Consider the following 13,108-nt stretch of genomic DNA (forward strand, 5'->3'; position numbering starts at 1 on the left):
AATTAGAGGCAGGTCCTGTCAGACCAGCCTGGTGGCCTTCTATAACCAGGTCACAAAATCCTTGGACACAGGTGTCACGGTGGACGTAGTCTTTCTGGGCTTTAGGAAGGCCTTCAACACTATCTCTCACCGCATCCTCATTAAAAAATTAAGCAACTGTGGGGTCGATGCTGACACAGATGGGTTGCTAATTGGCTGGAGGGCTGCACCCAGAGAGTGATGGTGGATGGGTTGTTTTTGACCTGGAGGGTTGTGGGCAGTAGGGTCCCCCAGGGTTCGGTCCTCAGGCCTGCACTGTTCAACATCTTCATCAGTGACTTGGATGAGGTGGTGAAAAGCACCTTGTTCAAGTTCTCAGATGACACTAAGATGTGGGGAGAAGTGAGCATGCTAGACCTTCTTGTCAGCACAGAGGCAGAAAAGGAACTTGGAGTCACTATTGATTCCAAGATGAACATGGGCCGCCAATGTGGGAACGCAGTCAGGAAGGTTAACTGCACCTTGTCATGTATCCATAGATGCATCACAAGCAGGTCCAAGGAGGTGATCCTCCCCCTCTATGTGACATTGTTCAGGCCACAGTTGAACTACTGCATCCAGTTCTGGGCACCGCACTTCAGGAGGGATGTGGACAGCATTGAGAGGGTCCAGAGGAGGGCCACTCACATGATCAGGGGGCAACAGGGTAGGCCCTATGAGGAGAGGCTACAGGACCTGAACCTGTTCAGCCTCCACAAGAGAAGGCTGAGAGGGGATCTGGTGGCTGCCTAAAAACTTGCCAAGGGGGACCAGCAGGCAATGGGAGGGTCCCTGCTCCCCCAATCACTACTGGGAGTAACAAGGAATAACGGCCATAAACTGACTGAGAGTAGATTCAGGCTGGACATCAGGAGGCACTAGTTCATGGTCAGGGCGGCTAGGATCGGGAACAAACTTCCAAGAGAAGTGGTGCTCGCTCCTACCCTGGGGGTCTTCAAAAGGAGGCTAGACAATCACCTAGCCGGGGTGTCTGACCCCAGCATCCTTTCCTGCCCGTGGCAGGGGGTTGGGACTTGATGATCTGCTTAGGTTCCTTCCAACCCTACCAACTAGGAAACTATGAAGTGTCATGAAATAAGAGCTAGCTCCACAGTGACTATTTGCCATTTTAGGAGCCTGTGCCTGACATTTAAGGCACTACTCAGATTCTTGGGTGCCATCTAACTTGGTAGATCCTAAATTTCCCCATGTCTAAGTTTCTGCCAGTGTGCACATACAGAACTTCACAGATCCTCATATTTAAGTTTTACCAAAATAAATCCCTTGCAAAGTGCTACAGTTATTCAGATGGGGCTGTTGTTGCCTTGCTGTTCTCATGATATATATAAACCATTCGAACTTTGCTTCCAGGATTAACAGAGATGCTTAAAAACTTTAATGAAAACTCAACTGTATATTGTACAGGTTTGATATGTTATTTTCTGTATAGTGCTATGCATATTTAGCACCCAGATACTCAGTTATGCTGACACACACTGATATGTATGGGGAAGGTGGCGCTCTGAGTACCAAATGAAGTGGAAGACATTTCTTTCATGACAAAAAGCATCTGGAGAAAATTCATACAAATGATATCAACCCATTCCATAGTCCTATTCCATACTTATGTCATAAAGTGACTTCATCTGCAGTGATTTCATGTTGTAGCAATAAATGAAAATAGCTTATACAGATGCCAGAGCAGCTGTCTGTCATGCATTATGTTCAGGTTTAGGATTCAAAAGACTGAGTGTGAAGGAAGTGATGCATGTCCATGGAAAGAAACCAGGAGCATTCATTTTAGTATACCTTCTGTAGATGTGTACTTGCATCTAAAAATATGTCCGTCCTTAGCCGACTCATTTTCCAACCATCATTATGGATCACTTTCCTACTGGCACAAATAGATATAACTGAATGAAGTTATGCTCACTGATAACAGTATTGGATTAAGCTGTAGAGCATTTTTTATTTTTTAGTATTTAGCATACTGAACCTATCCACAGGATGTTTTTTGTGGTTACGTTAAGAGGCATAATGTGCAAAGAATGTGCCAAGAGCAGTTCCTTCTCATCCTTCTCCCTTTAGGCAGCAAGAAGGAGCAGCAGCAGCAGCAGCAATGTATATCATGGAAAGGCATTCTGGGAACTGCAGTTCTCTGTAGTGACAGAGTTTGCAGCTGCTGGAAGGAAACTCACCCCATTTTTTTCTTTTTTCTTTTTTGCTGCCAAGGCCCATGTTGAGAGGACAAAAAATTGCTGATTTTGGTAGCAAAATATAGGGTCATTTCTCCCATTCCCCCAGCAGCAGTGAACTCCACTGCTGCTCTACAAGACTATAATTCCCAGAGTGGCTTGTACTCCATGACACACACCGCCCATGGTATTGCAATGTCTCCATTGCTGGAAAGTGCACATGAAGCAGGTAATGAGAGTGAGGTGGCCCCCCTCACAGAACACTTTCTCACTTGCTCATCTCACTTTATGCTACTGAGGCTAACGGATGATATTTGGCACCCTTCTGCACCTGAGACTGCTGGACTTCTGTTCGCTTTCTTCATGGTGCTTTCCAGTGTCATTCATGAGTTCCCCAGTTTATAAAAGCTATCCCAAATACTTGTTAGGAAGCTTTTTTTTTTTTTTGCTGAGCAGTTAGCGGCTGGCTAATGTTGACATCTACATCTCAGCTCTGCCCCTCTTTATGTAAGTGAATATTTTGTGCCACATAAATCATGATAGAGAAAATGGAGAGAGATGATGTTTCTACCCCAAAGGGGTTCTAAAGAAAGGGAAAAGAAAGAGAAGGGCTAGGAAAGGAGGCTTCTTATGGGGTCACAGAAAAGGAAAGTTTCAGGAGCACTGTTGGTATATACTATATGCAGGGCTGTCCGTAGGTGGGGGCAAATCGGGGTGACTGCACTGGGCCCCGTACTTTGTGGGGCCCCGCGAAGCCAGGTGAAGAGGCCATGGTGACTCCATGCTGCTGCTGGCTTCACAGCTGGCCAGCCAGCCACTCAGCAGCACGCCCCCACCCCGAATCCACTGCTGAATCCAGCATGGCCAGCTGCTTGGCACCCCCTTCCTCCCACAGTCAAATCTGCTGCCGGCTTCCTTGCACCCAGGGGTGGGGCCTCGCACAGGCTGATTTGCCCCAGGCCCCACATCCTACTTGGGTTGTCTCCGACTATATGCTTCATATTGTAGTACAAATACATTAGATTTTAGACATAAGGGTTAAAATTAGACATGATGCTTTATTTTTGCAATATGCTTCTGTATTCAACATGGCTTGCCAATAGCTTCTGCATATAGGCTAAAGGCAGCTTCACACACAGAGTTTCACAGTCGCACCTGTTCAATGACCTAGAATTACACGAAGATAAGGGGTTACTAAAGGACATTGAGCTTACCACAGCTTCCCCAACACGCATGTGCCTTCATCTATCCCATAATAAGTTGAGCCTAACTTAAAAGGTCCTGACATCCTGTGGAAACTTAGACGTAACGGTAAAATTGTGAAACTGCCAATAGTTATAAGACACGCTACAGTTCTTTGTTTAGGTAAGCTATAAAAGACACTCAGACAAAGACTGGGGGTCGACTCTGCTTTGGGTTACTTAACCCCTTTGTCGACCGATTGCGCAATCAATAAACTTATAATGGACCCGGCCTGAGTGTGTGACTCCCTCCTTGAGGTATTTGGAGAAAGCCTCCAGGGGCACGAAACTAGCAATTTGTGCAACAATATCAAATGCTGAAGAGAGAGAGGGACAGACAGACAGACACGATTGCATCTACTAACGAAAATTTATATTAAAATAGATGATTTCTTGTACACTTTTTGGGGAAAAAAACTCAGTAAATACCTGTGGGCATCTGGCAGCACTATAGCAATCTCCACCTGTCGCAAAAGGAACAGCTCTTCCATATATAGTCTGAGCAAAGAGAAGGTCTGTAGCTAGTAAACAAACATGACAATTATTCAGTATTGAAGCAAGTCAGTGTGGCAGCATATGAACTTGAGTCTCTTATCCTGGGGCAAGTATGAGGGAGTAGTGTCAAATCAGATATAGATTCCCTGGAACAATTGTAGGATTAGGAGGGGGAAGACTTCTGGGATGCTGGAGGACTGAGTCACACCTTATAGCAGTAACTGCATAGGTGCTACACACAGCACTGGGAAACATCACACTGCCAAGAAGTTCCTGTTTAAAAGAGGTGTTTTTGCCATGTTTTCACTGTTACCCACCACTTGAACAGCTGTATGCTTGTGTTTTTGCAGTGCTAAAAAAGCATGTGTAGCATTACAAATGTAATGCCTGTCCATTGCCTTAGAGACTAAATGGTTCAAAGGAGGAGAATCTGTCATAGACAACAACCAATCTTCATCCTAGAAACAGTCCATTAATTTTTACAACCTACTTTGTCAAATGCTAAGAATGGACCATTCATAGCATCTGATGAAATAGGTTGCAACCTTGGAAAACTCATGCTTCTTTAGGCCAGCCAATATCTAAGGGCATAGGCACTGACTCTGTGGATGCTCCAGAGCTTAAGCACCCACCAAAAAAAATTAGCAGGCACTCAGTACCCACAGAACCACATTTGCAGATGTTAAAACAACCCAACCCCCCCCCCCAAAACAACAACAAAACAAACAAAAACACACTTTACTGGAAGCAGCAGTATGTTACTTCTACCTGGCTCTGCAGTGTCTATATTGATTGGGCATTTCAGTGGGACTTTTTGGTGCTTTTAGCTAAAGCTGATTCAATCAGCTATAAGATAAAAGCACCGCTGAAGTGACTGAACTTTAGAGATGCTGCAGAGCCGGGTAGAAGAAAAACGCTGCCTCTTCTGGGCATGCGTGGGGCTTAGCACAGGAACATGCTGAATTAAAAGTAAAGTGCTGTGTTTTTTTTTATTTTTTGAGGTCTGCAAGCACCCAGTGGCAAAAAACAAAGTTGGCACTTAGGTATAAGGGGCCACCCTGCCTTACCTTCAATCTGACTTCAGGGTAATGAGGCTAACCACCTCTGTACCAATTTAGAAAAAATTTAAAGCAAGGAGCTTTGACAGGCCCCTCAACAATATTTCTGGATTAAAAAAAAACAAAAACAAAAACAAATTCAAGTGACCTCCAACACAAAACTATTTTCTATGATATTTATGTTCTTGACAAATACAGATACACAACAGCTTCCACTCATTTGAAAATTATGCATGAGTATGTAAGACTCCCATGAAAGTTCAAGGTTTGAACTTCTGAAGCTGTGTATGATATTCTCATTAAAATTTAGAAGGGGGTGGGGGTTGTATATAAATGGCATAATTGGTTCTTAAGTGTGCATTTACAGTAGTTACTACCATTTCAAATTCTGAAAGAGGCTTCTTATATCATTATATTCCTATAATAATACATAAATACTTACTTTTAATTTGCAAAGAGATTATGTCAACTCTTATTTTGCGAAAAACAGTGTAGCCAGCTGCAAGGTAGTCATTTCTGCACTCACAATCCTGCCTTCTGCTGCCATTGAAAGGGCACTCATATGGATTTTGTAACCTAGAAGAGAATATGTTAGTTTGTAGTCTCTATTCTTACTTCTATTCTTACTTCTATTCTTACTCTATTCTAATATGTAGTACCAGGTTGATAAACAATCAAATCATTTTATTTTACAGACAGAATATCATACAACTGCTGAACAGTAAGACTTTCATCTACTTTGGGCCAACTGCAGTCTTAGAATAATCCAATGTCTCTTCTATTGAAATCATAAAATATTGGTATGCTCAGTTACTGCAGGAGCATACAAATTTCTAATGATATTACTATGACTACATTTCCAGGACTGTGTTCTCCCAAAGAAAAAGTCTGCTTTTTATTTTCAAGGAATGGACATAGAATTTAAGGTCAGAAATCCACCACCTTTGAAAATAAGTCTTTTGTACCTGTATGCATATACTTCAGAAAAGTTGTCTGCTTCACCTTTAACCAGTGTTACATATTCTTTGGGATTCTCTGACTGCATGCCCCAACAATATATCTAAAAAAGAAAATACAGCATATTAGCATGCTTTTTTAATATAAAAAATAAATTTTGTTTCACACAAATATCCCATCATATAAATTAGCAGCAATACCTTTATCATTCTTCCTTTTATGTTAAGTAAACATTCACCGTCTTTTTTAATTCTTTTCTTAATTTGGACGTCTTTGCAGCTGACAAGAGTCTCACCTTAAAAATGAGTGAACAAGCCATATCAACATTTTGTTGGCAGAGAGTTGCATTATAGCAATTCCTTGGCAAATCATTGTGTTTCAAAAATAATTACAGGTTTTTGTCTATAAAAACAATGAAAGAGAGCATCTAGCCTCTTACATTCTTTTGCATGACAGATCTTCCTGGATGCTGGTTTTAAACGTGAAAGACACAAGTCACTGGATAATCCATTTTCAGTCATGCATTCTACTCTTCTTTCTTTTATCCCCGCTCCACAAAACACTGAGCACTACACACAGATAACAACCAAAAGTTATTTCATAAGAAAATAATCATTAAAATTAATATCTGTAAATTTGCTCTGATAAATTTTGTGTTTGAGGAAGCCATGATTTTTTAGCTTGCACATTAACACTCACCTTGCTCCATTTCCCCACCTTCCAAGTAGCTGTGTGTGAACATCCTCTGACATCACATTTATAAATGTGATGGGAAGGTACTACTGGGCATTCTCGATATGCTACAGGTCGAAGACCAAAGGCACGATTATTCCGAATAGCATAGATTCCAACACAATATGTGATCCTCTGCTGGTAATCAAGTGCACAGCTGGGCGAACACTGAAATAAGACCCCACAGACAAAAATATATGTATTTTGTGAGAGAATGTTTCTAGCGCTAATGGAAAGTCAAACCTGACCCTCTTTTCTATGGGACTATACAGTGTAGTAGCCCATACTCCCAGATATGCCATCTAACAGAGCCTAGTGGTGATCAAGCAGAGTACAGAACAGAAGCTCAACATTAGCTATGCATACAGGATCTCTGGACCCCTTGTGGAAGTGGGAGCTATGCCACCTCCCATTCCCATACAGCCACTTCCTGACAGCACGGCCCGCACTGGTTCCTACGAGAGAGCATCTGCTGTTACCCTCTCACAGTTCAGGTTTGGAGGGAACCAGGGGAAGAGCACATTAACTTCTGGGCTTTGAATTAAGCTCCAGGAGAAGTTCCTTGCTATTTAAAAAAGGAATTTATTATTTGGTTATTAGATTTTATATGCCACTCTCTCCAGGAAAGGTTCACGCTGTCTTACAATAAAAAAACTAAAATATAAGATAGATAAAATATGAATATAGAAGAGTGCATAAACAACACTGGTGGTAAAGACCAAACCATTGTTCCCTAACTATCAGTCACATTCTTCAGATGGGTAATCAGGGAATTGCCAGTGGCTAAAGGTAAAAATCTGTAAAATGCTTCAGCACTAGCAAAGAAGTAGGAGCAAACTAGAGGGGAGAAAGAAAGAGCTTTCTGTTTATGACATTTCATTCCCATATGTCATGTTACTCATTCACTTTATCTACTTCAGCCTGCTCCAAAGAAGTGCTATATAAAGGTGGTAAAGAACTAGTGGAGTGGACTTGTTAATAGAGGTGCACCAATACATCAGTTGCATATGGGATTAGCACTGATAAAAGGGAAATTTACATTATCACCTATTGGCTTTTTTTTGTTCGGTGTAGCTGACAATATTCACCAATAAATGTAATTAATTATGCCTTCTGGCCAGGGTCCCCAGACACTGCGTGCATGTACATGGCTGTACGTGGCCAGGTAGAGCAGGTCCATGCAGGTAAGTCTGTGGAGGGGCAGAGGCATTGGGGGGCAGGCAGATCGAGGCCCCCATAGTGAGGGAGGGAGTGGGGCAGGGGAAGGAGCTTGGGCTGGGGGCACCGCCCAGCCAGGGTGGTGAATGGGCCCTGGGGCCAGGAGTGGGATGGAGCTGTGGGTGGTTCATCCAGTGGGTATGGGGGTTGGGTCCCTGCCACTGCATGCATCGCCAAGGGGAGGCATGAGGGAGCATATGTTCCCCAGATTTGTGCATGGGGCAGATGTGGGCTGCCTGCTGTGGGCTTGGGGCTCTCCACTCTGATGCATTTCCTTCAGGAGCCTTGCACCAGTTGCGTGCCTGCTGGCTGCCTTCCTGACAGCAGTGGGGGCAGTAAGTTGTGCCCCCCCCTGCCAGGTGCAGGGGCAGATTAATGCATGGGCCTGTGGGGCTCGGACCCAGGTGTCCCTGCCAATCAGAGGCCCCCTGGGGCACCGTGGGCAGCACAGACCAGGCAGGCATCCTGGCCGGGGTACCTGGGGCAGGCAGCACAGTCCTCCTCCCCTCCAGCTGAGCCAGGGCCAGAGGCTAGGGGTGGGCATGGGGCTCCATGTGGGTGGTGGTAGCTTCCCAGGGATGTCTGTTGCCAGGAGGCCCTATGGGAGGCCCCACTTCTACTCTCCATCACCTGTGGGTGGCTTCCGGCACCAGTGCTGCTGGGACAGGATGAGAAGTGAGAGCCCTCCCCTGCTGAGGCCGGCAGAGGGGTGGCACAGAGCCCATGAACCCAGCCCCAGCCTGTCTTGCAGTGCTGGGGGATTGCAGACCCAGCTGTGTGACACCCACTGTGTGAAGAGGCTGGGCTGGGTTGGGGATGCGGCTGCCTTCACCTCAGAAGTGCTTATGCCCCCTGGCTCAACCCAGATGTGCCAAGAAGGCTGGGTGGGCCCAACCACAGCCCCCTGGTGGGCACAGAGGGAACCTGCCCTCTTCTCGTGAGCAGCCTCCAATTTTTCTTTTTGCCCAGGGCCCCACTAAATCTTAATCTCTCACTGGCCAGGCAGGCAGCGGATGTGTGGTTGGCACGGGGCTCTCAGGCCAAAGGCAGCAGAGTGGAGAGCCCTGAGCCCATAGTGGGCAGCCCACATCCACCCTTACTCAGCTCAGCTCTGACTGCTTAAAAGCGTCTCCACACTTAAAAACAGTGATGGCAGCACTTGAACTAAAGCTTGTTTGATGAGCTTTAGTTCAAGCACCTCTGCAGCCATTTTTAATCACCAGGACACTGATCCCCTGGACGAGCCACCCATGGCTCTGTCCTGCTCCACGCCCAGGCCCCAGATACCATTCACCACCCTGGTTGGGCAGCACCCTCAGCCCCAGCCCCTGCTCCACTCCCTCCTTCACTGTGAGGGCCTCGATCTGCCCCCTCCACATCTCTTCCTTCCCTCGTGCCCCTTCTCCTCCACAGACTTACCTGCAGGGAGCTGCTCTCCATGCTGCCCAGCTGCATACCTGTAAATTGGTTATCAGATCGGTATCGACCACTATGGCTGGTTAATAATCAGCTATTAGCATCGGTCAAGAAAATCTTTATTGGTGCACCCCTACTTTGTAACCTCCATTGCTTGCATTCCCACCCCAGGCTTAATCAGTTCCCAGTGGGTACATGTACACATGTGCTTTACTGTGGAGTTGATTAATTAGGTTCAAAGTAAAGTGTCACTAGCTACATAGTTGTTAGGGGCTAGAAGGGACCTTACAGATCATTGGATCCAGCCCTTCTTTGCAGGAAAGACTGCTGGGGTCAGATGACTCCAGCAAGATGGCCGTTAAGAGGCCTTTTGAAGATCACCAGGATGGATGACTGTACCACCTCTGGGGGGGAGCCTGTTCCAAACTCTCAGTACTTGATTTGTAAAGAAGTTTTTCTTTACGTCTAGCCGGAAGCAATCTTTAATCTGCTTGTGCCCATTATTTATTATCCTTCCCTGAGGGGCCTTGGTGAACACATTCTCCCCCAGGCCCTGATGTATGCCTTTGATATACTTATAGGCTGCCATCAAGTCCCCTCTGACTCTTCCCTTCTCCAGGCTGAACAGTCCTGTGTCTTTTAGCTTCTTCTCATATGACCTGGTTTCTAGACCTCTAATCACGTGTGTGGCCCTCCTTTGGACTCTCTCAAGTTTCTCCACATCCTTCCTGAAGTGTGGCACCCAGAACTGGATACAGAACTCCAGCTGCAGTCTTACCAAGGCCAAGTAGAGCGGGAGGACGACATCCTTAGCCTTGCTCGAGGTTCCTTGGTCGTGTTTGATTAGCTCTGCCAGCTACAGCATTGCATTGGTGACTCATGTTCATTTTGTTGTCTATCACGACACCCAGGTCTTATTCAGAAGTGGTGCTAGCAAGCATAGCACTGCCGAGCTTGTAAATGTGTTGTGAATTATTTCTCCCCAGATGGAGCACTTTACATTTCTCCGTATTAAATGACATAGGTTGAGGTTTGCCCCCGTCAAAAGCATGTCCAGGTCGGCCTGTATTGCCAGCCTGTCTTCAAGCATGACCATTCTCCTCCATTGTTTGATGTCATGAGCAAACTTTGCTAGTTCACTTTTAATAACCAAATCTAAATCATTAATGAGCATGTTGAAAAGCACTGGTCGAGGTACTAAATTCTGAGGGATGCCACTGGTCACCCTCCACCATGATGACTCAGTTCTCTTAATCAATACTCTTTGGGTCTTACCATGGACTGTAAAGTAGTTGAGGCTACATTTTTCCAATTTTAACATGAGAACTTCATGGGAGACCAGGTCAAAGACCTTTTTGAAGTCTTTGATATGACTTCAACCTCATTTACCCCATTCAGGTGGTGAGTAACCTGATCATAGAAGGAAATTAGGTTGGTCTGGCATGACCTGCCCATAATGAAGCCATGTTGGCTATCCTTCAGAATACTGCCTTCTGCTAGCCTGTCTGTAATGGATTCTTTGATAATTTTCTCCAGGATTTTACCAGGGATTGAGCTCAAACTGATTGGCCTGTAATTTCCCAGGTTCTCCTTCCTCCCTTTCTTAAAGATAGGCACCACATTAGCCTTCTTCCACTCTTCTGGGACCTCTTGCAAGTGCCACAAGTCTTCCAATAACTTTGCCATTGGTCGTGCAATGACATCAGCCAGTTCTTCTAGCAGCCTCCGGTATAGGTCATCTGGTCCTGCTGACTTGTAGATATTTAGCCTTTGTAGGTGCTCTCCCACAACATCTATGCCAACAATGGCGGGGGGGTGGGGGAGGGAGTCACCCCCACCATGACGATCCTGTATCTTGTCAAGCAGGCTAAAATCCTTGGACTGGTGGAATACCTATGTGAAGTATTCATTCAGGAGTTTGGTTTTGTCCTGAGTGTTGGTTATCAGCTGTCCCATTTCATTCATCAGGGGCCCTATGCTTCCTTTATTTTTTCTCCAAGTTCGTATATATCTAAAGAAGGACTTTTTGTTGTCCTCGATTCTGGTTGCCAATCTGTATTCAGTTTGTGTTTTTGCTGTCCTGATCTGCTCCCTACAGGTGCAGGCTATTGCTGAGTACTTCTCTTTAGTAGTTATTTCTAACTTCCATCCTTTGTAGACTTCCCATTTTAATTTCAGGATGTCCATGACTTCCCTGTTGAGCCAAGGGGGTCTCCCAGCCCTTTTGCTGCCTTTTTTATGAAAAGGAATGGACTTCCTTTGAGCTTTTACGATCACGTTCTTGAGGAATGACCACTCTTCTTGTACCCGCTTCCTCATTGGACAATGCTCCTGCAGGGCCACACCAACCAATCTCCTAAGTTGGCAGAAGTCGGCTTTCCTAAAATCAAGGATTTCTACTTTACTGGCCAATTTCCCTGACTTACAGTGGATAGAGAAAGTAATCATCTCATGGTTACTGTCACCCAGTTTCCCTTTGATCCTGAGGTTGCTCACTAGATCGTCCCCTTTGGCCAGAACGAAGTCTAGGAGTGCCTTGCCCTGGATCGGCCCGTGGACTTCTTGTTAGAGCTCCTCAAGTGAGGAAGCTTTGTGAGTGACTGGATCTAGCTGAGTGCTCATCCCATGTGATGTCTGGATAGTTGAAATCACCTATGACAACCATGCTCCGAGAGCATACAGCCAGTTCTCCAGAGAATTCCTGGTCAAGCTGTTCCTCTTGGTTTGAAGGTCTGTAATGAACTCCTATGGTCAAATCCTCTTCCCCGTATTCTCCCTGTATCTTGACCCAGGGGGTCTCAAGTCGCCCTCCTTTGTTTCTAATCTTCGCTTCCAGGCAGATGTAATGTTCCTTCGCATACAGCGCAACTCCACCGCCCTTCTACCCAACATGATCCCTCCTATAAAGAGTTTATCTCCATATGCCTGTGGTCCAATCATAGGTGCCATCCCACCAGGTCTCTATGATCCCTTCCCAACAGGGTGAAGTCCCAGAGGTGTGTGCCATAGTTGAAGAAGCTAAAGCCCTCAAAGTAGCACCAATGCCAGAGTCTTCTGTTTACTTCTTCTATGCATCTATCCCTCCTGTACCTATGACCCACATCCAGGAGGACTGAGGAGAAAACTACCTGCACTTCTGACCCCTTGACCCCAGCCCCAGAGCCCTGTAGTCTCTCATGATCTGGCTAGGATTGTTCCTGGCCATGTCATTCATGCCCGTGTGGATGAGGAGCATGGGGCAGTGCTTGGAGGGCCAGACAAATTTTGGGAACCTTTCAGCTACATCCCAGATGCAAGCCCGTGGGAGGCAGAAGATGTAACAGATTAGGGGTTTGGGGTGGCAGATCACTCCTCAGGAGGGAGCTGTGCACCACGACCGCCTTGTGTCTCTTCTTTGTGGGAGCTGGCTGCTTTACTTCCTCCACAGCTGGTGCTTCTACCGACAACTCTGCCAGCACTGTGAGAAGTGCATACCTGTTTCTCAGTTCCAGGGGAGAAGTAACCTTGGTGCTGCATGCCTTGGGTCCAGAGATGACCGCCTTGCAGGCAAATCCAGAATGGGATTCTAGGTCGGTCTCCTTGTTGGCCTTCTTTCTGCTAATGGGCTTCTGTGCTCTTGCCTCTATGTTCTTCAGGTGAAGGGCCTGGTAGTGATCATCAATCTCCTGCTTGTGGGCCCTGATGGTGGGCCCTGCCTGGAGCTCCCTCAACTCGCACTCTAGAGACCTCACTAGGGAGCATACCCCACAAACAGGGGTGCCCTTGCTCCCATTCCCAG

At 45.9% G+C, this 13,108-nt stretch overlaps 1 protein-coding gene across 12 annotated transcripts in view; it reads right to left on the reverse strand.

Moving 5' to 3' along the window:
• Positions 1-1,826: 1,826 nt before the first annotated feature.
• Positions 1,827-13,108, reverse strand: part of ADAMTS20 (ADAM metallopeptidase with thrombospondin type 1 motif 20) — a 134,550-nt gene continuing 123,268 nt past the window's right edge. For 8 of the 12 annotated variants that reach the window (XR_003094910.1, XR_003094922.1, XR_003094917.1 and 5 more), the window contains 8 exons: positions 6,664-6,864; positions 6,404-6,533; positions 6,165-6,259; positions 5,973-6,067; positions 5,450-5,583; positions 3,884-3,975; positions 2,545-2,796; positions 1,827-1,909 (listed from right to left, as the gene is read on the reverse strand). Coding sequence is in view for 4 of the 12 variants with exons in the window: in XM_025208352.1 (XP_025064137.1) it covers positions 2,701-2,796; positions 3,884-3,975; positions 5,450-5,583; positions 5,973-6,067; positions 6,165-6,259; positions 6,404-6,533; positions 6,664-6,864 (843 nt within the window). In the remaining 8 variants the exon portion in view is untranslated. Of the gene's footprint in view, positions 1,913-2,344; positions 2,797-3,220; positions 3,381-3,883; positions 3,976-5,449; positions 5,584-5,972; positions 6,068-6,164; positions 6,260-6,403; positions 6,534-6,663; positions 6,865-13,108 lie in introns of those variants that run through there. The other 4 variants (XM_025208372.1, XM_025208378.1, XM_025208352.1 and 1 more) reach the window with 4 other exon arrangements.

This window comes from Alligator sinensis, unplaced genomic scaffold, assembly GCF_000455745.1.
Source record: "Alligator sinensis unplaced genomic scaffold, ASM45574v1 scaffold147_1, whole genome shotgun sequence".
Taxonomy (NCBI): Eukaryota; Metazoa; Chordata; order Crocodylia; family Alligatoridae; genus Alligator; species Alligator sinensis.